Source organism: Andrena cerasifolii, chromosome 7, assembly GCF_050908995.1.
Source record: "Andrena cerasifolii isolate SP2316 chromosome 7, iyAndCera1_principal, whole genome shotgun sequence".
Lineage (NCBI taxonomy): Eukaryota > Metazoa > Arthropoda > Insecta > Hymenoptera > Andrenidae > Andrena > Andrena cerasifolii.
This window is the reverse complement of record NC_135124.1, coordinates 10,228,683-10,252,149: the sequence shown is the minus strand read 5'-3', so window position 1 is coordinate 10,252,149 and position 23,467 is coordinate 10,228,683. Positions and strand designations below refer to the sequence as shown.

General features: G+C 43.6%; 1 protein-coding gene and 1 long non-coding RNA gene across 20 annotated transcripts in view; one reads left to right on the top strand and one right to left on the bottom strand.

The window, feature by feature from the left end:
* Positions 1 to 23,467, bottom strand: part of LOC143371589 (uncharacterized) — an 86,055-nt gene that overhangs the window by 50,979 nt on the left and 11,609 nt on the right. For 17 of the 19 annotated variants that reach the window (XR_013086053.1, XR_013086052.1, XR_013086051.1 and 14 more), the window contains exons 3-18: positions 8,537 to 8,638; positions 8,253 to 8,385; positions 7,855 to 8,018; positions 7,600 to 7,755; positions 7,383 to 7,511; positions 7,105 to 7,302; positions 6,715 to 7,011; positions 6,283 to 6,480; positions 6,002 to 6,148; positions 5,787 to 5,936; positions 5,568 to 5,708; positions 5,336 to 5,491; positions 5,151 to 5,249; positions 4,453 to 4,650; positions 4,189 to 4,372; positions 1,813 to 1,917 (exon numbers count right to left, since the gene is read on the bottom strand). Coding sequence is in view for 4 of the 19 variants with exons in the window: in XM_076816901.1 (XP_076673016.1) it covers positions 1,813 to 1,917; positions 4,189 to 4,372; positions 4,453 to 4,650; positions 5,151 to 5,249; positions 5,336 to 5,491; positions 5,568 to 5,708; positions 5,787 to 5,936; positions 6,002 to 6,148; positions 6,283 to 6,480; positions 6,715 to 7,011; positions 7,105 to 7,302; positions 7,383 to 7,511; positions 7,600 to 7,755; positions 7,855 to 8,018; positions 8,253 to 8,385; positions 8,537 to 8,638 (2,557 nt within the window). In the remaining 15 variants the exon portion in view is untranslated. The remainder of the gene's footprint in view (positions 1 to 1,812; positions 1,918 to 4,188; positions 4,373 to 4,452; positions 4,651 to 5,150; positions 5,250 to 5,335; positions 5,492 to 5,567; positions 5,709 to 5,786; positions 5,937 to 6,001; positions 6,149 to 6,282; positions 6,481 to 6,714; positions 7,012 to 7,104; positions 7,303 to 7,382; positions 7,512 to 7,599; positions 7,756 to 7,854; positions 8,019 to 8,252; positions 8,386 to 8,536; positions 8,639 to 23,467) is intronic. The other 2 variants (XR_013086059.1, XM_076816905.1) reach the window with 1 other exon arrangement.
* LOC143371603 (uncharacterized) lies at positions 256 to 21,696 on the top strand. The gene is made up of 3 exons (XR_013086072.1): positions 256 to 1,324; positions 20,259 to 20,522; positions 21,077 to 21,696. It is a non-coding gene; the product is annotated as an uncharacterized LOC143371603 (long non-coding RNA).

Genomic DNA, 23,467 nt, shown 5'->3' with positions numbered 1-23,467 from the left:
TAATTAACCCTTCGCGGACATACCTCCTTATAATCACGAATTCCTCAGCTTTGAGTTATCGTTTTCGTATCTTTTAATTTTGTAACTTTTCAGTGATAATTGTACATTCGTAATAGTCCTTTCTGGGTAGATTTTTTACTTTTTATTTTTGGCGATGAAATAATTTTCCCCGTTGGAAATCGTAAAGGCGCGAGATTTGAGCTCGAAAATTGCTGTTGCTGGTGCGATACGCCCCGCGCGCCCTCGAAGGGTTGAGGAAAAAATTCATAGAAACGACAGGTTCGTTATATAAATTCAGGTATTTTGGTCGTGAATCGCATTTGGCGGGTGGCCAGACCGGCAGGGGGTGGGCTAACTGCACGAATAATGTGGTACAAGACGCACACCGGTTGTTGCGCAACAGCTGGAGCGGAATGCGTGTAGGTACGAGGATGAGGCACGTCAAAACAGACCGCGCAGGCCTGACAGTCTGTTCCTGCCGGCTGGCATAATGATCGCGCCAGTCGTTATTATGTAAATTGTATTAACAGTAGTAAAGCGCCCTACTTCATTAACGGTACCGTTCCCGCAGTCTTGTATTCCGAAACGTAGCTGCACCGCCAGCTTCGTCGCAGCGTTACCGACTTCTGCCTGGCCGACGTAACGTCCACGGTTAATTTACTTAATTACGGCAATAATAATCTGCCTCTAATGTAGTTTAACTCATGGAACAGCGATTAATCACGCCGCTGTGCTTCTAGCCTTCAATTCCCGCTGTTTCTCATTAGAGGCCCAATTAATTCTACGGTTCGTGCAAACGTCGATATGAATGAGACTATGGTCGCGATGACGAAGTCGGGCTGGTGACGCGGGGCATAATAAGTGGAGCTAATGCGGGATACTTGTGTGTGATGAACAGATGATAATGATCTCGTTGAATTATTAGCAGCAAGGATAACGCCACCTCTATATATACACCTATTGCGTATTTTGCAACGGGTACGCGACTGAGTCAGCGGCATACGTGTTTCTGGAGAGTAACACCAAAACAAAACTATTTTTAAGTCCCCTTTGGACATCCCCAATGAATATATACATATATGTATATATTCGCTTCGATGTCCGACAAGAAAATAATCGAACAATTACACAAGCTTCTCTGAAATTTCGATAGCATTCGGGATGTAAGTAGTGTACAACACAAATTGTTCGCAGCATCGAGAGCTCGGGGCACAAGTCTCGTTGGATAGGTGTCACGGCTACTACAGGCGATTTCACAAAGTTACAAGGGGGGGGTGGAAGGGGTAGCAATCTTACACACGGGAGAAATGGAGCGACAAGGAAGGTAAACGAAATAGAGTGTGAACAAATAGCGGTTTTAAGGAGAGGTGTGTCTGTGCATGTCTCTGTATTTTACGTATCCGCGGCTGGTCGCTGGAAAACGAACGGAAATGCACAAATACGGATCTGTCGTTCGAACGGTCACGAGATAATGACGGTACCGTTCTATGTGGATGGATCTGCGATAGAAAGGCAACGCCACGTTCCGGTGTTAAACGTACGCAGAAGCTTTGGAGCATTGAAAAACGTCAGCGTTGCAGACTGTTACGGAATGACACAAAGGCGAGGAGAACACTACGGTCTTGTAAATGAGTTTTTTTAAACGAAAAATGATCGATCTGACGCGCGGGTACGTACGCGGGGATCGCGTACCTCTAGATGCTGATAATATGTATGCATGTATGTAACATATATATGTAGACATAAATACAGAATGTTTCGCGCACGTGTGATATGTGAAAGAGTGACAGAAACAGAGTACAGACAACTTACGGGTATAGGTCATTTGGCCCTGGTAGTAAGAAGGAAGGTACACGTGTTGCGCGTGCGGAGGCTGCCCGTACACATTCATGGCTGCCATGCCGATTTCATCACCACCTACATCGTACGCCGTCGAGTAAGGTCACATTCTTTTTCTCCTCCCATTTTATCAAAACGCTAATTTTTGCACCATAAACACTGTCTCTAAATGTCGCTATCACTGGGTTGTTAAGACGCGCGACTTTACGTGGCAGGAGATAAGCCTACTGCGATGTCAGTTTGTTCGTTTGCTTGGGCCTCTTCGAAATCCATACCAACGTTTCGTGCGTTCAAGAGATCGAGGACACTTTGTTAAGCTGGTTTCTTACTGCGTGCAATTTCATTGATAGCGAGGTACCGTAGCAGAAATCAGGATAGACGGATGATTCTATTTGGCTTCTATTATCATTGAAAATTATTCTGTTGAATTGTTGTTTTTATATCTTTATTAGTCAGGGGGTAGGTTACCCTCAAAATTTTCGGAAATCGGTTCTTAGGAGTTTCGCATATTCCGCTAGTTACATCTTTTCTATTCATCAACATAAAAATTGTATTAATTTGTTTATCGAAATTTTGCTTCCAACAGAAGATGGAGACTGTCTTACAGATTATAAAAATGCCTTTACGTTGTGTTTTAGGTAATTCACCTGTCCGGAATCGTGTTCACCATCCGACGGTGCATCGCGTACACGCTCTCACATTTATATTTATAACTTTTTTCCCTGTGAATATATTTAAATTTTATTTTTGCGCATCGAGGTCAACGAAATTACGACTAGAAATTAAAACAAAAATTATCTCTATATTCATTTATTACTTCAGAATATGCGTTAGAAGAAGGGCCCGATTTTGGGCTGTTGAGGGTAACCTACCCCCTTAAGCAAACAAGCAAACCTGGTTAAGTATATCGTGGCTTCTGATCAAATTCATTCTATGCAACTCGATATAATGCGAAGGAACTTATGCTACGATAGGTGTGCCATTCGTTATACAGATCTTGCACAAATAACGGCAATGCGTATTAGTTATTTGTCCAGAGTTGATTCTAGATTACTGTCAATAAATGGTACTAAAGTATCACGTTACCTGAACAAGGAGGCAATTACATTACTCAAACGATTTTATTAAGATTCTAAACCTTCGTGGTCTATCGCCCCCGCATACTAGATATGCGCAATATTTTCGAGCTCGCTAAATGCTCTCTTATGCACATCTATAATCTATGCGTCTAAATAGGAACGTTAAGTATATACTCCTCAATGATAGCAACAACCCAGTGAACATATGCTAAACGCATGCTCTTGCCAAATGAATGTAACATAAACGCAACAACACAAGCAAATAATATGACCATCTAGCACTTGGAGTCTAAGTCTGAATTTTGGAAAACATTTACGGCTCTCTAAACATTTCCTTCGTTGCTCGAAATCTGGCGTCGTGGATAATATCAGTGATCGAATTCGAAGGTACTTGTCGGTAGGTGTAGGTGTCTTTGCATCCCTAAAATTTGGTTGTGTCACTGTGATACTTTGGACGAGGGGAACACCAATAATCTACAGTGGAAAAGTAACTGTAGGATTCGTAGCATACGCTCTGAAACTTCCTTATCGTCGTGTGCTCTCGTGCTCTAAATACATGCATTTCGAAACGAGCCGTCAGTACATGAAATGTAGTGTAACGTAAAAGTCGCCATTTTCTTTGGAAGTTATACCACTCGACAGTGGAGAACTGCAATTTGCATGCAATATGTACATTTCTAAATGGACGTTTCGTTAGTGAAATGCTATCGAAATATAAGAAATCGTGGAAGGATTGAATGGTTAAAAATAGTACCAATCAGCAATTGGTTATTTAATTAATTTCGTGTTAAACGCTTGGTGTTTAACACTAACAACTCGTATGGTTAGTTGTAATATTGAGTTACTTTCGTAAAGAAAACGATATACCGAATATTTAGTTGAAAGAAGTAACTTCATGCAACAGATTCGAATCTGCATCAAACGTTAATTATCTCGAATGTGTATTAAATCTCCTATAAGCTGCAAAAACTATAAAAAGCGCACATCACAGAAGCAAAAGTACTACTGCCTATATCGTAAACTCCTATTTAGTATCACTATCGGACTATCTTCCTAAAGCAAAGAACACGTTATCTTCGGTGCAAGCATTAAACATGTGAAATAAAAAAAAAACAGACAAATCAGATTGTTAAACTTTCAATCTTATACGAAACATTGACCCAAATGGGCCTTGACATCATTTCCTCTTTCCCCGTCGATCGAATTTCGAAGTACCACAAATGAAACGAGAACCGAAATCCTTTGAGTATCAAAAAACACGAGCACTCACCCCCTTCGTCTTCGCTATCGCTCATAAACGTCTCCTGCATCGATTCGGGTGCTTGAACTCTGTATTTCTCTTCGATCGTGACGGTGTGCGTCGTTGTAATGACGGTTTCCGTGACCACCTTCAAAGTCTCGATGACGCTGATGTAGCCGAGCTTTTGTGCAATGTCCAAAGCGGTCTGGCCATTCTGTAGGTAACAGCGCATTCCGTGATAGCGAGGCGTAAGGAGAACGTACAAGTAGAAAAGCTTCAGAAACATTCGCTTACATTGGTCGTGGTGTTCGGTTTAGCTTTACCCTCCAGCAACAAATTAATCACTAGCGTGTGACCCTGTTGAGCAGCTTGATGCAACGGGGTGTACCCTGCGTTAGTGCTACTGTCAACGGCTGCACCAGATTGCAGGAGGAATCGTACCATAGCCGCTTGGCCGAAATGGGACGCCACGTGTAATGGCGTGTATCCAGCCTGAAGCACGCACAATCGTTTATATCTTCACGCAAACGTCGACGATAATATTAAATATCCGCGTGATGAGTGGCATCGTAACGAGACACTGCGTCGACGTTAATAAGAGCAGGATACGGTGTGGCAGACATCGATTTTGATGAGCCTTTGCGCAATGAATCTGTGTCGAAAATAAGTAAATAGGTGTCCGGGCTTTTAAGCCAATAGGCCTTAATAATGGAGATATTTACATGTAAATTATTAATAGGTAAAAATCCCACACTACTACTTCTTTTTTTAATGTGGAGAAATCTTTAAAAGCCACCACGATTCTTCCCACTGAAAGCCCACGGCCACCATGAAATTTTTAATAATTTACATGTAAATATCTCTATTATTAAGGCCTACTAGCTTAAACGCTCGGACACCTGTTTACTTATTTTCGAAATAGATCCATTGTGCCAAGACTCATCAAAATCGATGTATACCGCACCCTGTCCTCCCATTGTAAGTTTGCGTACCTTGGTCTTAGCATCGATCTGAGCACCATTTTTTACGAGGATAGAGGCAACGTTAACTTTGTCCTCTTGTGCGCACAAGTGAAGCGGCGTGAGGCCATTCTGTGGGGAATGAATGTTATCAAACGAGAAGTAGCTCAACGAGTCGCTGATGTGTTTAATTACTTTCGCGGTTAATTCGTCGTTACCTTTGCTTTGTGGTTCGTGTCTGCTTTGTGCTCAATGAGAAGCGTTGACATGTCGGTGTGGCCTTCTTGTGCACTCAAATGTAGCGGCGTGAATCCTGCTTTTGACTCAGCGTTCGCTTTCGCCCCGTATTCTAGCAAGGTGGTTGCAATGTCCATCTGCAACGGGCGCGAAACGGCGTTCACGTGCTGGCAATGAAATAGATTCCTCGATCCACGTGTCATTCTTACTCACCTGATTCTTGCGCGCGGCAATATGCAACGGCGTGTGGCCATTTTTCGCCATAGCGTGAGGCGACGCGCCCTTATCGAGTAAAAGTAACGCCACGTTCTGATGGTCGTAGTGAGACGCCACGTGAAGCGGAGTTACACCATTCTGTTTTCAATTAATTCATACGATCTTGTTTAATATCTTTGATCCTGACAGAAACTGGATGGACGAACTGCTGCTTACCTTTCCTTGAGCATCGACCGGTGCATTCTTTTGCAACAATAATCTCGCTACGTTCATGTTACCATATTTAGCTGCCAAATGCAAAGGAGTGAACCCTTTCTTGGTCGTTGCGGTAAGCGACGCACCGTTTTCCAACAAAACGGACGCAACCTGTCGAGGACCATAAATTGTTACCAGTCGCAACCAATCGATTACACGTGTATTCGAAGACGTACCTCCTCCTGACCCTCTTTAGCGGCTATGTGCAGCGGCGTGTACAAGTCTTTTGTCGTAGCATCTACGTCTGCACCATGTTGAAGTAATAACATCACAATATCAACGTTGCCCAAACGGGACGCAACGTGAAGTGGTGTTTGTTCTTCCTGTAACGTTTACTGTGTGTCAGGCATACATCGCGCGGGATAAACTGCTCGCGGTAGTAATAACGTGACCGAGCGGAGAATTGAAACAGAAATTATAGCGAAAGTTGGAGAGATATTAAAATGTTTTCCATTACCCTTGCTCTGGCGTCAACTTGGGCACCATTTCTAAGAAGTATCCTGATAATATCAGTCTGATTCGCTCTGGCAGCTAAATGCAGAGGCGTTTCGCCCCTTACGGTTGGTATATCAGGACTAGCTGCGTGTTGCAATAAATAAATCACTATGTTCATGCACCCCATAAAACTCGCTACGTGCAGGGGCGTCAATCCAGACTAAGCAATAAAATAAATCTGTTATTACTATGAAACGATAAGACCTTTAGTATAATTAGTGTTAAATGATCCTCTATTATCGATAGCCTTCTCTCTAAATACTCATTTCACTGAGATTTTATCCGAGACTAGGATGGATAGAGTACAAGCTGGTACAGCGATAACTATGACGTAAGTCACTGAACTACTGAATAAGAAAAGTACCTAGTGGATGGAGGGAATGAGAATATATACCTCTGTGGTGGCTTCGATGCTAGCTTTGTGCTTTAAAAGGAGCTCAACAACCTTCAGTCTGTTCTTCTTGCAGGCAATATGGAGCGGGGTAAAGCCGTTCAGTGCCCGCGCATTCGGATCGGCATTTCTATCGAGCAGAAGCTTAGCCACTCTAACGTGCCCGCAATGAGCTGCCACGTGTAGCGCCGTCAAGTAATCAACCGTCACCTCGTCTACCGGCGCGCGATGATACAATAATATCCTCGCGGCGTCAACGTGATCTCCTTGAGAAGCCATGTGCAACGGCGCAAGACCGTTCTGTCAACAGAAAGCAAGAGTCCGGCGATTCAGCCACCCGGAGGGGGACCTCTTACCTTTAGCGCACAGGTGCATACCGATGGGGATATTTACCTTCGTCTTGGAGCCGATCGGTGCACCGGTCTCGATCAGAATGTCGACGACCTCGTGATGGCCCGACCGGGCGGCGCAATGAAGGGGGGTAAGGCCGTCCCTCGTTTTCGCGTCGATGTTCGCCCCCTTGTTCATCAGCAGGTTCACCATCTTAATCTTTCCCCATTTCGCCGCCACGTGCAGGGGCGTTATATTGTGCTGGGCATCGACGGGACACGCAATCGTACATTAACTTGCTCCGCTGTTAGAACGGCTCGAATTAACACCGAGGAACCTACCTTCGCCGCGAAGTTGACGTCCGCTCCTCTGTCATAGAGCAGGGAAGCGATTCGATCGTTCCCATAATGCGCAGCTATGTGCAGCGGCGTGAAGCCGCTCTTCGACGTTACATCCGGATTGTGATCGTTCTGAAAAGTCAACGTCAAAGTGATTCCGTCCCGGCGGATCGGAGCGAATCGCGCCGCGGGCCCTCGATGGCTAATTATTGCGACATACTTGTAGAAGTAGGGCAGCCGCCTTGCAATCGTCTTTCTTGGCAGCAATGTGGAGGGCGGGCAGTCGAACTTTACCACGAGTGTCGTTTTCCAACAGAACCGCCACCACCTTGTCGTGGCCCTGTTGCATCGCTACCGCTAATGGGGTGAACCCGTCCTAAGGGCATAGACAAAAGGCGTGACCTCGCAATTAAATGTGCTCGCAGATGCCGCAGTGTGTTTTAACGAACAGAGGCATTGACACCAATTAACGAACCTCGGTGGCCAGCGTCTGATTGGCACCTTTACTCAGGAGGTACTTCACCACGGAATCATGGTTCTCCTGAGCAGCCATGTAGAGTGGCGTGAACCCATTTTGTGACTGTGCATTCACAGAAGCACCTCGTTGCACGAGCAATTGTACCACATCCTCCTGTCCAGCTGCAATCAGATGTTTATTTAACATACGCTATTGCTGGCAACAAAAGAGACTTGCAAACGTCCCACCAAATGAATAGAGAAATCTATGCTAACATTCGATTGCTGTGTACTTTTTAATGTATCGCTTGATAATATTATGTTTCTGCTTTTCCAACGCGGCGCGGAATAGAAAGATCCTCGTCCTTGTCCCGCATAAGAAGCACACGAATGATAAGAATGGTAATGGCCACTCACCAAGAGAAGCTATATGTAGTGCCGTGTTTCCCTTTTTGGTGGCTGCGTCGACTACTGCGCCACGGTTCAGCAGTTCCCTGACGATATCCAAATGTCCATCTTTAGCTGCCAGGTGTAACGCGTTCAGGCCATTCTGTAATTAATGCACCGCCATGTATCTGCCGTCTACCGAATCCCAAATCCATCACATTATCCTCCCGTTCCGAGTCACCGATCTTTATCGCGATGCTCATTCCGCGAGCTTAATTCCCTCGGGAGCTGAGATTATCAAGGCGTCAGCTTACAGCGTTCGAGGCGTTGATGTCCACCCCCGACTCCAGGTACTCCAGAACCTTCTCCAACTGGCCAGCACGAGCCGCTCGCAGGAACGCCGTGCTCGGGTCGCTCTGAAAAGAGAAGCAGGAAGTGCCGTAACGGAACTGCATCGCAACTGGCCGACTAATAAAAGAGCAAATGAGATTGCACGCTTGCGAAAATAACCGATCGGGTTAATTGACAGCGTAACTCTGCCTGGAATACTTTCTTTCACGACCGGGTATTGCGCGCGCGCTTTTAACCATTCATCGCGCTCCTCTGCTGCGGTCGCTTTTGTCGCGCGTCGTGTATGCCCAGCCGAGCGAAAAACGTATGAATGTAAAGGGGACACTTGTCGCAGATACCGCGCGCGAGCATCGAAAATCGAAGCGTGCAGCAAATAATCGAGCGCTCCGCTCCCGGGGTGCCAATCACTAAGCTTCGTAAATTCGCAGAATGGCTAGCTATCTCGCGTATCACCGCCGTCGCAGCCGTGTTTTATGGGGCTAATAAAGAGCGCCAGTGAAACCGGTAGGTGTAACGAATTCCACTGGACGCCCGTTAATCGATGAGATTCACACGACCTTCGCCGTGTCGCGTTCTGCGCGCGGAGTTCAAGCGCAATTGGGATTAATCGAAAGGAGTAGGTGCGCCGCGCTGTTTACTCCGAATCATATTGCGGATAAGTAATTAATATAGAGCGTGGGGCGCCGCGCTGTCTGAAACAGCGAGACCCGGTAATCCCTCTGTCCCTCCTTTCCCATCGCTGGCGATCTCCTTCACCCTGTTTCGCGATCAATCGCTCCTCTCTGTCCGCCGCGCTCCCTGTCCCCGTTCGATTCCCCGCCGGGGACAGGCGCTCGCCTCGCGACCTGCAACTGGTTCTATAAGTTGCGATGCATCGTTGCATCCTCGGCCTACGCACCAACCGACAACGCCATAAGTAAGTACGTCTGGGGGAGAATATTGTTGCAGTTCAAGGTAACGCGAGACGTGCTTTCTTTCAGGCCGCTGTCTGGGGCAATCCTTTTGTGCAGGGGCTTAAATCAGAGCCGCGAGTATGTGCATTCGTTCGTGGTGCTTGACTTGTGGAGTTGGGAATCATAGTTACTGATAGTGTAGATAGATTTAAACAAATTTGCGGAGGGACGTAATCTTAGGAGCTTCTCTCGCTTATCTCCAAGTCGAATGTAATCCGTGGTTAAATCGGTGGCATTTTATGAATTTTTAAAGTAGTTGAGAATAAAGGAGAGCGCATCTTAAAGCCACTAAGGATTTAAATCAGATTACTGTGGCACGCGGGGGCCATTTAAATGTGACTTGAATAGGTCACTCTTTTGGTCGCGGCAAGTAATCCGTATTTAAACACGGAGGCATTGAATTTCGTGAAAATAGAGCTCACGTTCGTGGAGTCCTAATTGGTTCTAAATTTGGTATACATTTTTAGAGCTTTTCTATAATTACCAGTGGAAGACGAATATCTACGAAGCTCCTACTAGATTCTTAGCGCTCCTATACTTCGTCATATTCTTTAATATCAATCTACTTCGTCTCACGCTCTTACAACGCAAACTCGGAGAACTTGAATTAAAAAAAAACTGGTTCCACGCACAATAACGTCACATACAGATTGCGTAAGCCGAAAGAAGTGACTTTGCTTGTCTCAAGAAGCACAAAACCTGTTTGTAACAAGACATTGCATAACGGAATGAACAGTCTCGGCACAATGTGCCATGCCAATAAGCTCCGAGATAGTTTTCTCAGTAAATGCTGGCTAACACTTCAAATCGAAAGTCTATTCGATAGTCCCCATCCACAGAATGCGATAGTACCGTACAATGCTGCAGACCCAATATTGTAAAAAGTGAACGCGGAATCAACCCGGTTCAATTGACAGAATAGACTGTGATCAAGTATGTGATTGAAAAAGCTCCTCCAGTGGGTGGCAACTCGATCCCAAATCCTGCCAGTGCTCGCCGCTACGAAGCCCGAGAGTTTGGCCGGTATTCAAATGGCGTTACCTACGCGTGTAATTTCTCGATATGCATATGTATCCCCATATCTCCCGACACATCTACGGTGTACTTAAATCCGTCGGTGCTTGTCTCGTATGCGACTCGGGTGTAAAGAACCTCCTGCGCTTGCAAAGTCCTCCCGTCGCGCTTTAAATAATTCAGCGGACCGTTACTCCGACACGTGGATAGTCCCTTCTGGTGTCTGTCTCTCCCGTCCTCTTTCACTGTCTTAAACTACCTGCGCCCGTCCCATTTTTCTCCGAAGCGGGTTGCATCTTCCGCGGAGGAGCGACAAAAGCCCCGGCGGCGAGCGCCCGGTCAACGCACCCATTACTTCGTCTTCGTTCTAGAGACACGTCCGTTATCTCGCATAATCCTTCCACTAATAGTTGTGCAAGCCTCTCAACCAACTATCAAGCGGTATAGGTTCTGGGGAAAGGTTTGTAGAACAAACTTGGAAGCTTAGGCTGAGTGTAATCTGTAGTTACGCTGCCTGTTTGGAGAGAACACTGTATTGTAATTAATTCGTTTATGTGTTTTGCAATGGAAGAGTGGAGACATCTTCTCTGGTGTTGTCTTGGAAATGTTTGTTTAAAAGGTAAGGGGAAAAACTGGGAATGTTCATTATTTGTTATTTTGTGATTTAAGTTGCATATTTTGTTGGCAACTGGGACTACAGAACTGTCGAGCTACAAAGGGTTATAATGATAAAAAAAAGGTAAAAAAAAAAGTAAAGTTAAAAACAGGAAATGTCCACTCTGCACTGGAACAAAATACGAAATGTCCCCACTCTTTGCCCAAGCATAAGCTTCTGTCGTCAAGGTAAAACAAAAAATTATTTAAGAAGACAATTATATATATATATAAAAAATAAATGTTTCTTTACTGGTGGAGTGGAGTATTATAACTTAATTTTCTCGATAAAGCTGTTTTGCGGCATTCCCTACTTTTCCCCTTATCCTTCATTTCTGATCGACGAAATCCTATGTAAATATCGTGGGGGCAAAGAAGTGGCTAATGAAATAATATGCAATATTCGTCGGTGTGAGTGAGTAAATGTCAAGTTTGCTGGCAGTGAATAATGTAAAAATGCTCTCGCATCGCGACGAATGTTTCAAGAACACAGTGCGCTGCTCGATTGCCAAGGAACACTTTCCTCCAATCCCGGGGTGAACAAAAACCGGTCGTCGATTGACTTTCTTCGTTGGAATCGACTATCGGGCTACCGAAGGGTCGGTTTCTATTTACAGGTGTATGCAGCCGACACGACATAGTTTTCCTTAAAAGGCCCGCGTTGATTGGATACCTTCGTTTGCGCGAGAAGAAGTGCACTGTCCATATCGATGGTCACGTTGAAAATAACAGCGAAGGAAATACGTGAAAGGTATCTCTCAATATCTCCCAGCGTTGCAAAAATTGCGCAACGTACGTGGACGACGTTAACGCGTGAAGCTGAATAAAAAATTTAACAGAAGCAGCAGAAGAGTTTGCCTGGAAAGTGAATTGATGGGGCTGATAACGATCTGTCATTGCAAAATTTTTATATAAGAGAAAAATAAGTTATATGAAAAAGCTCGCACAACCTCTAGACTTTAGGTTGATAAACAAAATTTAAAGGAACGTCGACAAAACATTAGACGTACAAGAGTAGTGAAAGATGCATAGAATTGTATTTTCTCGATAAATTGCATTATGTAAGTTTTATTGTTTTTATAATTTTTGTATACAATGTGGATTCCTGTTTGTAATAATAATAATAATACTAATAATAATAATAGTAATAATAATAATAATAATAGTAGTAATAATAATAATAATAATAATAAAAATAATAATAATAATAATAATAATGATATTGATAATAATTATAGTTATTAACTTGTGAATTTTTTGTCATGACAGTATGAAGGTTTCTAGAAGGAAAATGTAGACACTCTGTTGGTGGATACGAATATGCATCACTTAATTATTCGAACCCTCCGAATTTTTGAAGATTCCTAGCTGAAAGGAAGGGAGACTAAATAAGCAAGCATGTACCTATCAATTTTCTGCATGTTAAGATACAGTAGCTGATCCGTTCTAAGAAAACTGTCTCAGCTAATGGCTTACGCGCAGGTGAGTACCCTCGCTTGCTGTCTGGCCAGCGACGCTTTAAGGGCTTCTGCAATCCCTTGGGGAAGATGAAGAAAGTCTAAACATAGAACAGCGGCGTCGTTTAAGCTGCGCTATCGAGTCAGCCACGATTCATCCTACCCTTATGCATTAATACCCAATAGTAAACATACCTTGTTCGCACCTCACAAGACAATACAGTGTTTCATATAAGCCACCCCTAAAATCGTGTGGCAAAATGAAATGCGAAGGTTCTTCTTGAAAAAAAAGGAATAGAATAATCATTTACCATCTTGCCACTTGAAGCTTCGCATTTCAAGGTACAGGGTAAAGTTCTGACGAGAGTGAAGAAGATATTGTTCTGAATGATGAAAGTGATTATAAAGAAAATTATGATGCAGAATGTTTTGTTTTGCACACGGTGAAGATGGTCGATGCCATCGCGTCATTGTGTTGAAAGTGGGTTAAGTGTATAAAGTGTTAACAATGGGCCCACGCGGACTGCAATAGCGAAGAAACAGATTTCATATGCACCATTCGTGAAAAAATACAGAAAAAATAAGTTTCAAGAAGAAAAGAAAAACTAAGTACGTCTCATATTAGAACCCATTTATTTACCTGTATATTTGTACAATTTTCGTTTTTACTTCATTATAAAGGAACGGTATCTTTTTTGCTGTGCTTCTCAGTAGGTTGTAAAATAATACACATCTTACTTTTAAAACGTGTACCGAATTTTAATAAAATTGTTCTTAGTCGCGGGTTATGATTTTTTTAAGAAATGGTCTCGTATTAGGCGACTCGAGATTTTGGGTGCTGGTGATTGTAGAAAGGGACTATGAGGATGCCAAGTTTGCATTTTTGTAACACCTTTCGCTGAAACCGCAGTGTGTTGTTAGGCTTCGACGTCCCGAAGAGTGTTATGACGATAAGCATAATAGCTGTGCGTCTTGCTGCAATTTCTGGCCGAGTACCAAGCTAACTATAGCTATCCCGTGCACCAAACTGACTTCTGTAGCCATAGAATGCGTACGAATGACCGCGCCGAGTTCACGTCGCAAAGCGACAACCGGAAATACAGGTTGACGCGGAGCAATCGTCCAGCCGCCATTCGATATTGCAAATTATTCAAGACCCTGACCTCGCTAGCTATTCCCAGTCGCCGGTGCCCTTTGTTTAGACATTTAAACGAACGAATCGCATTTACACGTGCGCGTGATGCGAATGAATTAGGTTGACAGACAAGTGCCTCGACGATGGCAATTAATACGTCGTTTAAAACAAATGCAGGGTCTTCCGGTTAAATGACTTCATCGCCCGGTAAGATATCTAGCACGTGAAGAGCTTCAACATGTTGCATAAGTTGGGTGTCCTCCAAAAATATGAATTCCTTCGAAAGGCCATTAATTCCTAAGTGTTCTCGGAAGCGTATTTCTCAAATGTTTTACGAATATGCCGCTTAAAGTGTACCCGAGAACTCCTACCGCGCGATACACTTTAAGGGATGTTTCTAGTGTGAAGGCTGAAGAAACACAATTTTTCGGGAACCAAACAATGAAACGTGCGATGCGAAGTGTCGCATATGTATCAATTTGCACGAAAGAAATTTTGTAAGTAAAAATATCCGTTTATAGCGGAATAGGAGAATCCAAAGATACCAAAAGTCCCAATCCACTTCAAATATATGAGGCATAATTACATCAGTAAATGTTACTTTATGGTTGGAACTAGAATTTTACAAATATTTTCAAAATTAAATTACTACGGTCAACGAGATCATAATTTTTTTGCTAAAATTTTTTTAAGATGTTGCTATTCCTTTGTTTCTTAATATTATTACAATATTTTTCATTATGCTTCTTCAGACGATAGCCTCACGTCTACAGATTACCAATCTCTTTGAATTTTGTGTCTGAGAATACTATAATTTCTGATATCAGGATATTTATAACGGATATTTTTACTTGCCAAATTTTTGTATAGTCTCAAAAGGTGATAGAATAAAGCTGCAAACGTACGAAATGATACGTGCGATACTTGTTTCCTTTTATAATTTCCGAAAAATTAAAGTTTTTTTAAGGGGAAGGCCTCTTAATTCACAAATCACGCGTTGTCAATTCACTGGCTTCCCATTATTTCAGCAGCTTCCCATTCAAAAGTACCTACCGCAAAATTTGTTAGCGTCACGAACCAGTTGTACAAGAAGACATCGATAATACGTCTGTCATGCGCAGATTTAATTGAACTGACAAGGTCCCGTGCACACCGCAGCAGAAACAGGCACAGCAGTTTCTTAGTTGAAGGATAAACGGACCTCTTTCCCCGCTTTCGAACACCGAGTGGCTTCACCAGTCATTAAACAAGAGATCCACCGGTAGAAAAATCGTGAAAGCAGCGGAGGTTCGGTTTTTCGTGCGGACGGTAAAATCTCGTTTCTATCCCCCGAGGAACAACGGTGTGCCGAAGGTTTCAGTTCACGTCAATGGGGAGCGAGAGAATTAAACCGCGCGGAGACCAACGAAGAGGACAGTAATTAGGAGTACGACAATAGGAAAGGAGGCCGAGTTCAGTGACTGCGCAAGCGGGCAACAGTTGGAGTAAGGATAACAGGAAGTCGGGGAAACGAAGCATGGCTGAGGACAGCGAGGACAAGGGGAAGGAGCAACGAAAGCTTAATCGAGGGATTAGGCAATCGAGGTTGCAACAGCTTCGTGTTTTGATTAATAATAAGCTAACGTGGCAGGGAGGGTGAGTATCATCGATAATAATGCTCGGAAGGTGCACAACATCTGGTACAAAAGGTCGGATGACGAAATCAACGGAAATACAGAATTGTTTGTCGATGAATGCAGTTCTGACTGGTGTTAATTTTATAACTGACGTGCTGCGCTGTCTTGGGGCACATCGAGGTCCGCGGCTACCGGAATAATTTCGTACAGTTTATGGCGACGAAACGTAAGTCTGCTAATTTACCACTCTTACTGGTCGCCCGGTGGCGAAGTGAGAGGAATTACGCTGTGCATCGTAATCAAGATAACGTTGCCACTGTGTCAACAAATGAAAGAGCTCTGGCAAGTTCATTGTTTGGCTCTGACAGCTATTTCATGAAACAGCATGTCGGCCGTTGCCACCGGTTGTATAATTAGTAATGGTTGCGGCGGTATTAATAGTGAAATGTCAGCGAGTGGCTGGTGGCGGTAGTAACAAATTGCAAGTATCAACGTAGGAGGAAGAACTGCGCATTGCTGCGGATTAAAGAGTGCACATGTATGTACTTCATTGAGGCAGTACGTGTGCGTTGAATACACAGTTTAGCGAGACAGCGTATGCTTCTTGCAAATTTATCTGTAATCTTCCTACGTTTAATCAATATCATTTCTATCAATGTACCATGCGAATTGCAATCTATTACAGTATTATACAATTTCGAGGAATGCTTCAAACAGGAAGGTGAACTAAAATTACTTCCATGTGTGCTTAAGGGGATATTCGTTGAAAAGTGTGTGAGAAATGGTTAATTTTTATGATTTTTTTCCTTCCAAAATAACCGTTCTACATGACTCTAGTTTTGTGCATTGGTTTACTAATATTTTACCAACACTTTCACGTGGTTACGTTAAAAAGTGACAAATATTTATTGTGTTAGAGGTATTAATATGCGATCGCTTTAAAAAGATTCTTCCTTCCCGACTAGCATAATTGTGCCCGCTGTATTCATCCGAAATAAAAAGAACTACTTCTATTCTATTCATTAAACTTGCCATTAACGCCCCCGCCTCGGTCATTTATTAACACCAAAGAGGAAAAGAATGGCGACCCATTGAAGGAGAAAATTTCGTTTATGTAACCAAATTTTGTACTTGGGTCTGTTACAATCTGTTATAAAACGAGGAAATATTGCTGATACTTTTATAATTTTGGTAGGGACGATAGAGAGAAGTATATAGAAGATGTAGGTATGTACAATTGGAAAGTTAATCGGCTCGTTACTTTCTGAGAAATCATGCTGACAAGTGCGAAAAATGAATGGAAAATATATTTAAAAAATCGACATTTCGATCGAATACCTCCTTAAAGCTCTGTAATTTGCAAGGAAAACACGTGGAATCATAAACATCGTCTAAAGGAACTCAGAAAAGCTGACGCTGCTGCAGAAGGTCGCCTCGAATCGAGCACACACTTCACTACCCTATACAAGCTTATATTTATAATCGAGAACTCTGAAAATACGTTTCCTTCGGCCGAATCCTTTGACAAAGACCAGAACCGCCGAATCACGTTCAGCCGCGAGACCTCAACCTACTACACGCCGGGATGCTGGACACAATAGTTAAAAATAACACGAAGGTGCGAAGATGCAACGCGGGCCGCGCTGGTTTCGCGCGCGGATCCTGCTCTTTTTTTCCCCTCTTCTTCGGCGAACGAAAACGAAAGGGCTTCCTCCCGTTGCTAGCAGCTCTAATTAGCTTTATCAGCCGCGCTGAGAATCCACCTGCAGCAAGGTTCCCGCGAGTCCTTGCAGGGAGGCACTTCCCACGAACTAGCCCAACCCTGCTGCGAAACAATATCTTCGACGAGCATCTCCTTCGAATTAATGCCGCCTATCAATGAAAGCGACACGAGAGATACCTGGAACGAGTGCGCGCGGTATCTTGTGAACAGAGATAGAAGAGGCATGGCTCGGGCGCGACATATGCTTCTCATACTCTTGATTTATAACGAGCATGCCGCGTCAACGTTTAACGTAAGATTCGTTAATGATAATGTAACAGGATGTATATCAATTCCCCAGCTTCAATCTGATATTCTTCAAGTCATTCGTAACATTTGCCTCCATGAGCTTGGGAGAGTTTAACTTCCTGCAGATTCGACGCTGTCTTTAATAAGCTATTGACTCTAAATGTATATGTGGACATCGCGATGCACGGAAAATTTCTGTGTCCAGGAGGACGAGTGCTCGACTGTTTAAATGGAAACGCGTAAACACGTTTGAATGCCCGATGAAAAGGCAGCTTAAGCACTTACGATCGATGCCAATTAACCGAGCGTCTGTCAAATTAATTCAACCGAGACCCCGAAGTTTCGCTTTCGGGATCGAACCCCGCTTCCACCGTCATCGGGTATCGTGCACGGGCACCTCTTGCATAATCGCGGCACATTAGAGACGACAAATGACATCACGTCCAACAACGTGAGCGCGTTGAGGTCATCAGGTAGCCGGCCGCCTCGATATTACAAGTTTCCACGATGATTTCTCCTCGGCCACGATGACGGAATGCTCGATCCAGTGAAAACACTGGTCCCCGAGTCATGGTATTCAATGAGATTTAAAAGGCACGCTCGCTAGTGTCCGTTACGTACACTACTCTGTAAATAGAAAATGAAATGAAGCGTGGAAAAACGGTGGAAGATTGTCGGTTTCTGTAAAGCAAAGCGAGAAGAAATGCTCTCCCTTGCGACTGGTGGAAGGAGTCCGTTTAGTGGTCAAGGGGATCGAGTTTAGAGCTGCGAAGCTTCAATAAATAATCGTCCTGACTTTGTGCAGTTTCCAATTCTTTGATATTCACAATGATTTCTCAAATTTCTAATCATTTTCATAGTAGTTTTTCATTGTTTAATTAGTGTTGTAAGTAGTCTAGAATACACTGCATTTGGTCCCATTTTAAGGGAAAGTTTAATTAATAATTCACTTCCTTGAGGATTCTAAGATACTCAGAAAAAGTGTATTTTTCAACGCAAAGAAGATGGCAGCGAATTTTCTGAGATATATATCTTGCAAAATGCTTTGTTTAATTTCGCGATCGCATTCACAAACATGTATACTTTTTTATCAATAATTCTTCTCCTTTGAGAGCTGCATAAGTACTAAAGGAAACAAGTGATTGGAGCTCGTAAATCGCGTTTCGTACTTTCTAGCTTTAACAGTAGGATGCTGAAGATTCGTTACCGTTATAATAGTTGAAGCACCGGATACACTCGCTCAAGAAGCACTTACTTCCTCGCTACCACTGACTCACCAGCGACCACCAAAAATTCACAGCCACCGCACTTTTGGATGCCAACCAAGAATCGTAAGATCCTCTTTAAACCGTAAAGAAAGGAAAACTCATTTAATTCGAACCGAATCTACACTTCCCTACCATGGTAAAAATCAGTCGATGATTAAACAATCTTCACCGCACATTTTCATCCAGGCAGTAACGCGCACAAAGGGTAGCTATTAATTGTGCAAGGAAAGAGTCATTGAACTGCATGAATTTCCATCGCGACAAAATTCTGAAATTACTTTTCACCGGAGACTAGAAGCAACGTACAAAAATTTGTAACATAATTACCTTATAAAATAGAACTTTGCGCCGCCCTTTTTCGCTGTAATATTAAGAACGTTAATGGGGAATTACAATCTCTGTAATCGTACGTGTATGAATGTTAACACTGTGCATAAACTATTCGATTTCTTCGACTGCTCATTTCATACATTTCGATCTAGAGTTATCAATCATATTTGTATTATTATGTGGAGAATTTCACATCATAAATATTTTGTTTAGCATGCCACCAGAAATATAAGGTTACATTTATTGCTTACACGGAAAAATATATTTTTTAACAAGTGGCCAAAACTGGTACAATACCTTAAAGTGGCCACAAATTGTGCATCCACCCTAGCTGCTATTTTCTTAATTTTGGTTTTGCGTTTGTACCTTTTTGCTTCTACTTTATTTACCCATTACTTGCATAATTCTTTCTCCAATCTGCGCTTCATTGCTCAGTGCATTGTTTCATGCGTTTATCAAAGGGCTTCCGTTTAACTAAATAAATAAATAAACATCGCGAATGGAAGTCACAAGAATTAAGAGCAACTGCGTGCTCCAAAATTTTAATACAACTCTAGTCGAAGCAGAAAGTAACAGGAAAATTTCGGGATTTATAAAATCAAGTGTGTTCAAACGAATCGTGGAAATGACTCATCCTCAGGGCAGAACTGTTGTCCAAGGTATTTAACGAAATTCCTGGACCGTGACTCGAGCGATGCTCCAGCGCGACAGGAGCCGATCAACGGCCAAGATGATAGTGTACAGCTCTCGTACAGCCAGTTGGGCGGAAGTGCTCCCGTTAAATCGGCTAAATGTTTCCTCTGTCTGTGGCTGGGACATTCGGGGTTATTGTGACTGACAGAGGTAGTCCAATAATCAAGCACGTATTCAGAAATATCCCGCGGTGCCCGTCGGCGAAAGTGAGTAGCGTGTGATTTATATAGGGCATCAGAAATTGGGTCACGAATTGTTGTATGCACTCCTTGATGCGTGTCCCAATTTTTCAACTTGCCCGTGCGCGCGGAGCAAATGCAGCCGTGAGTCATCCGGACTCGTCATGTACCGTAAGCGACATTGAGTCAGAAACTGTGATAACTTGACGGCAGATTCGTTTTTCTGAAATTACGCGTAACCGAGGAATCAGTTTGTTCTAATATTTACGTTACTATTAGAAAGGCTTGATGTTTTCTTCGTATTTCTGTGCACATGTAACTAGAATATGAACAGATGAAGGCCGGTCTCTGATGATTCTGTTTTGATTTATAGAGCCGTGGTAGATTGCGAAACGATAACTCTCTGCTCCACACGGTGGGCAAACGGTGTGCCTAGCGGCCGATGTCAATTTGATGATGTCAAACGGTTGAACCCTGAACCTGTTATACCGTTATATCATGCTGAAGGGTATGGTCTAATCGCATCACAGAATGTATAGCGTAGTTTCCATGGGACACAGTTTGCAGCAGATGAATCTCGAGGAGCGAAACCTGAGAGAAGGTTTGAGCACCCTAGGCTCTACTTTCATCAGTTACTTGGTACACTAAGATCAGGTACATCATTAGGTTGTTGCACTGTTACGCTATTCTCCCTGTCACAGAAATCTAATATACAGTGGCGGACGAAAGAAAGTTTACAACTTTTAATATCGCATAACTTTTTTAGAATTGGTCCAAACGACATGAATTTTTTTTTTTAGAAGTTGTACATTTTCTTTCGTCCGCCACTGTAGGTACTACCATCATATGCTCGCTCTTTTTTAAAACATCTTTGAAATAACTGACTATACATATAAATCGAACATCAGCTGTACAATGATCCGTGAAATTAAAATTTACAAATCAGTGGCGACTGTCATTCCTGGATCCATTGTGAAGCGAGACATTGAGAGCAAAAGCGGATTAACTCACATTTTTTGGAAAATAGAGTTAGTAGCAATAGTGTATTCCAACAGGTTGTAGATACCTACTAATCATATAAAATATGAACAATTATTTTTTATCAACGATCGGTGGTCCGTGTTTACTCTGAATATCTCAAATGGGATCGGTGAGCGCACCTAGAACACCAGCCGCGAATTTCTTTCTCTAAGGGAGCACGCCTTTCGCTGCACGAGGATCTGTTTGTTCCTGAAACTGAAATATATGTCAGTTTACTTTAGCCAGTAACGTAATCTCCTCATCGCCGCCAACGCGTCCTTTTCATTGGGGCTTAATTAAATGTATGGTCGACACGCCGGAGGAAACGAGAACAGGAGAGCTCCAGCTTTGACCGAGGGGGACCAATGAAGAGCGTGGTCGAAAGGGTCGAGGTCGTGTTCGCCGCGCATGCGTCTCGAACAAAACGCAGATATTTCAGAATTTGTCGATTGAAGTTTATCGTGACGTTACGGTGTGCATTGCGGCGCAACGTTCCCAACAAACGTTTCAATTCGCTGCCAGCACAATTAGCCGAAACTTAGTTACCCCGCTGTACAGCGTAACTTTCACCGTCCCCTGATTTCAAAATTAATTCGAAATAATGAAATTTAATCGAAGTCCGCAGGAGTCAAGAAATCTAAGATTGAAGAAGTTGGTCACGGAGTAACTGTAAGAATTTATGGAAAGTATCCCCACTCCTTCACAGCAGAGATTGTCTTGCAACGAGGAATATATTGGGAATAGTGGCTTGTAAATGGAAACACTGAGAAAGCTGAGAGAAATAATGAATATGTATATCTGCATTTAATCTAAAGGTAAAATGGCTGAATAAATTCGCAAGTGCTTCATTCTCCTCCATTTTTATCCCTCTCTGGCTTCGAAAGTAGGCTAAGCAAATAACAGCGCGTAAAATGGATGAGCGAAAGAACGATTCCAGCTCCGCTGTGCGCGAAGGACTTCGAGGCTCTTCCAGAGATAGATATCGAAGTAGGATAATCCTGTACCCGTAAACAATAAATCCACCTCATCAGCTCGTTTATGGCTCTTTTTCGATACTTGGAACAGAGAAATCAAGGTAACCAGCTGCGTTCATCGCTGTGCTAGCCGGCTCAGACGCGTCGCAGCCCTTGGTCACCGTGAGCATTTGTCTTAAACTCTGCTTCCGGTACGACGCGCGAGGACCAGTTACGAAATATCCAGGCCAATGATCGATTGCGTCGGTGGTAGCGTTTCATTCGTAATTTCTGCAACATTTATGTCGCCCCAACTTTGAGGTCAGGCGAGATTTCAAACCACAAAGTAGCTCGCAATGATGTCACCTCTCTGTCGCAACCTTTTGGCGCTACACTCGCTTGATACATAAGACGAGTGATTTAAGGCTTGAGAACAGTTTTTCAAAAGACACTCGCGTCCCATCGAATATAAGTTTTTAAACTGCTCGGAGCGATGCATGCATTACGAAACTGCGGCAACGTTACCTTGGCGATTTTAGGGGACATTGCGAAAGGTATTGCGACACCGCGTTGCTCGCCGCCGTAAAGCTGTGGCGCAGCACTGGTTCAGTGAAAGATTGGAAAACGGCGCGCATTTTCGCGCGGCTTCCAGTTAGCATCTTTCCCTGGAACGTGCCGATAGAAGTATCGATCGAAAGGTTGTCGTCCCTGCCGTTGCATAACGTTATCGCACAATATCGAATGGTTAAAAATATACAGCGACGATGCTGACAGACCTTGGCTAAAACTCTCGGGCGCCACCTTTCCCTCTCTAACTGGGTATCCGTCTCTGAGGAAGGCCTGCTTCCTTAGCACGCCCGGGAGGCTGGCGCTATCTTTCCAAACGCGCAACACCGTCGGGGGTGAAAAAGGATCGTTTCGCGGCGTCTATGTCTAAGGTTTCTCGACGCACCGCAAGAGATACTTAGAAAGTCGGAAGTGTAATGTATTCCGCTGGCCGTGCAGCCATCAGCCAGTGTAGAAATCGGTGTATTGTATGTCGATTCCAGACGGTTCGCAACGAGACGCTTCCCGTCGCGCGGCGGTGTACCAAAAGGACAGAGAAGGCCTCGAGGGGGAGACAGTAAATGGGGAAAGGAAAGCGAAAAGAGGAGGAAAACACGGGCAGGGAGCAGGGCCGGTCTGTGGTGTATGTACGCGGGCAAGTAATAGGTACATGTACGTGTACATAGGTATATGTGGGACAAGCAAGATGGAGTCTGGTGGTTCGGGTCGATATGAACGCGGCAGCGCTATTGCAGCAAACCGCCCCCTATTCCTGTCGTTCCGCTTACCTCCTTCTTCGCGTCCTTCCACATCCACCAACCCCCCTTTTATCGCCCCATCCACCTATCGTTCAATTGCTATCCACACCGCTGCTTAATTAACGCTGCTCGATACGAGCATCGATATAGGGTAGGTACGTTTCCACCACAGAAATCGAAAGAGATATATGAAATGGGTGAAGCGTTGCGAGAGATTCATCGAACCAATCAACAATCAGAAGTATGATAAAGAAGGAGGCGCCAATTTTTACCAGGGAATGTCACAAAATAGCTTTACCGAGAAAAT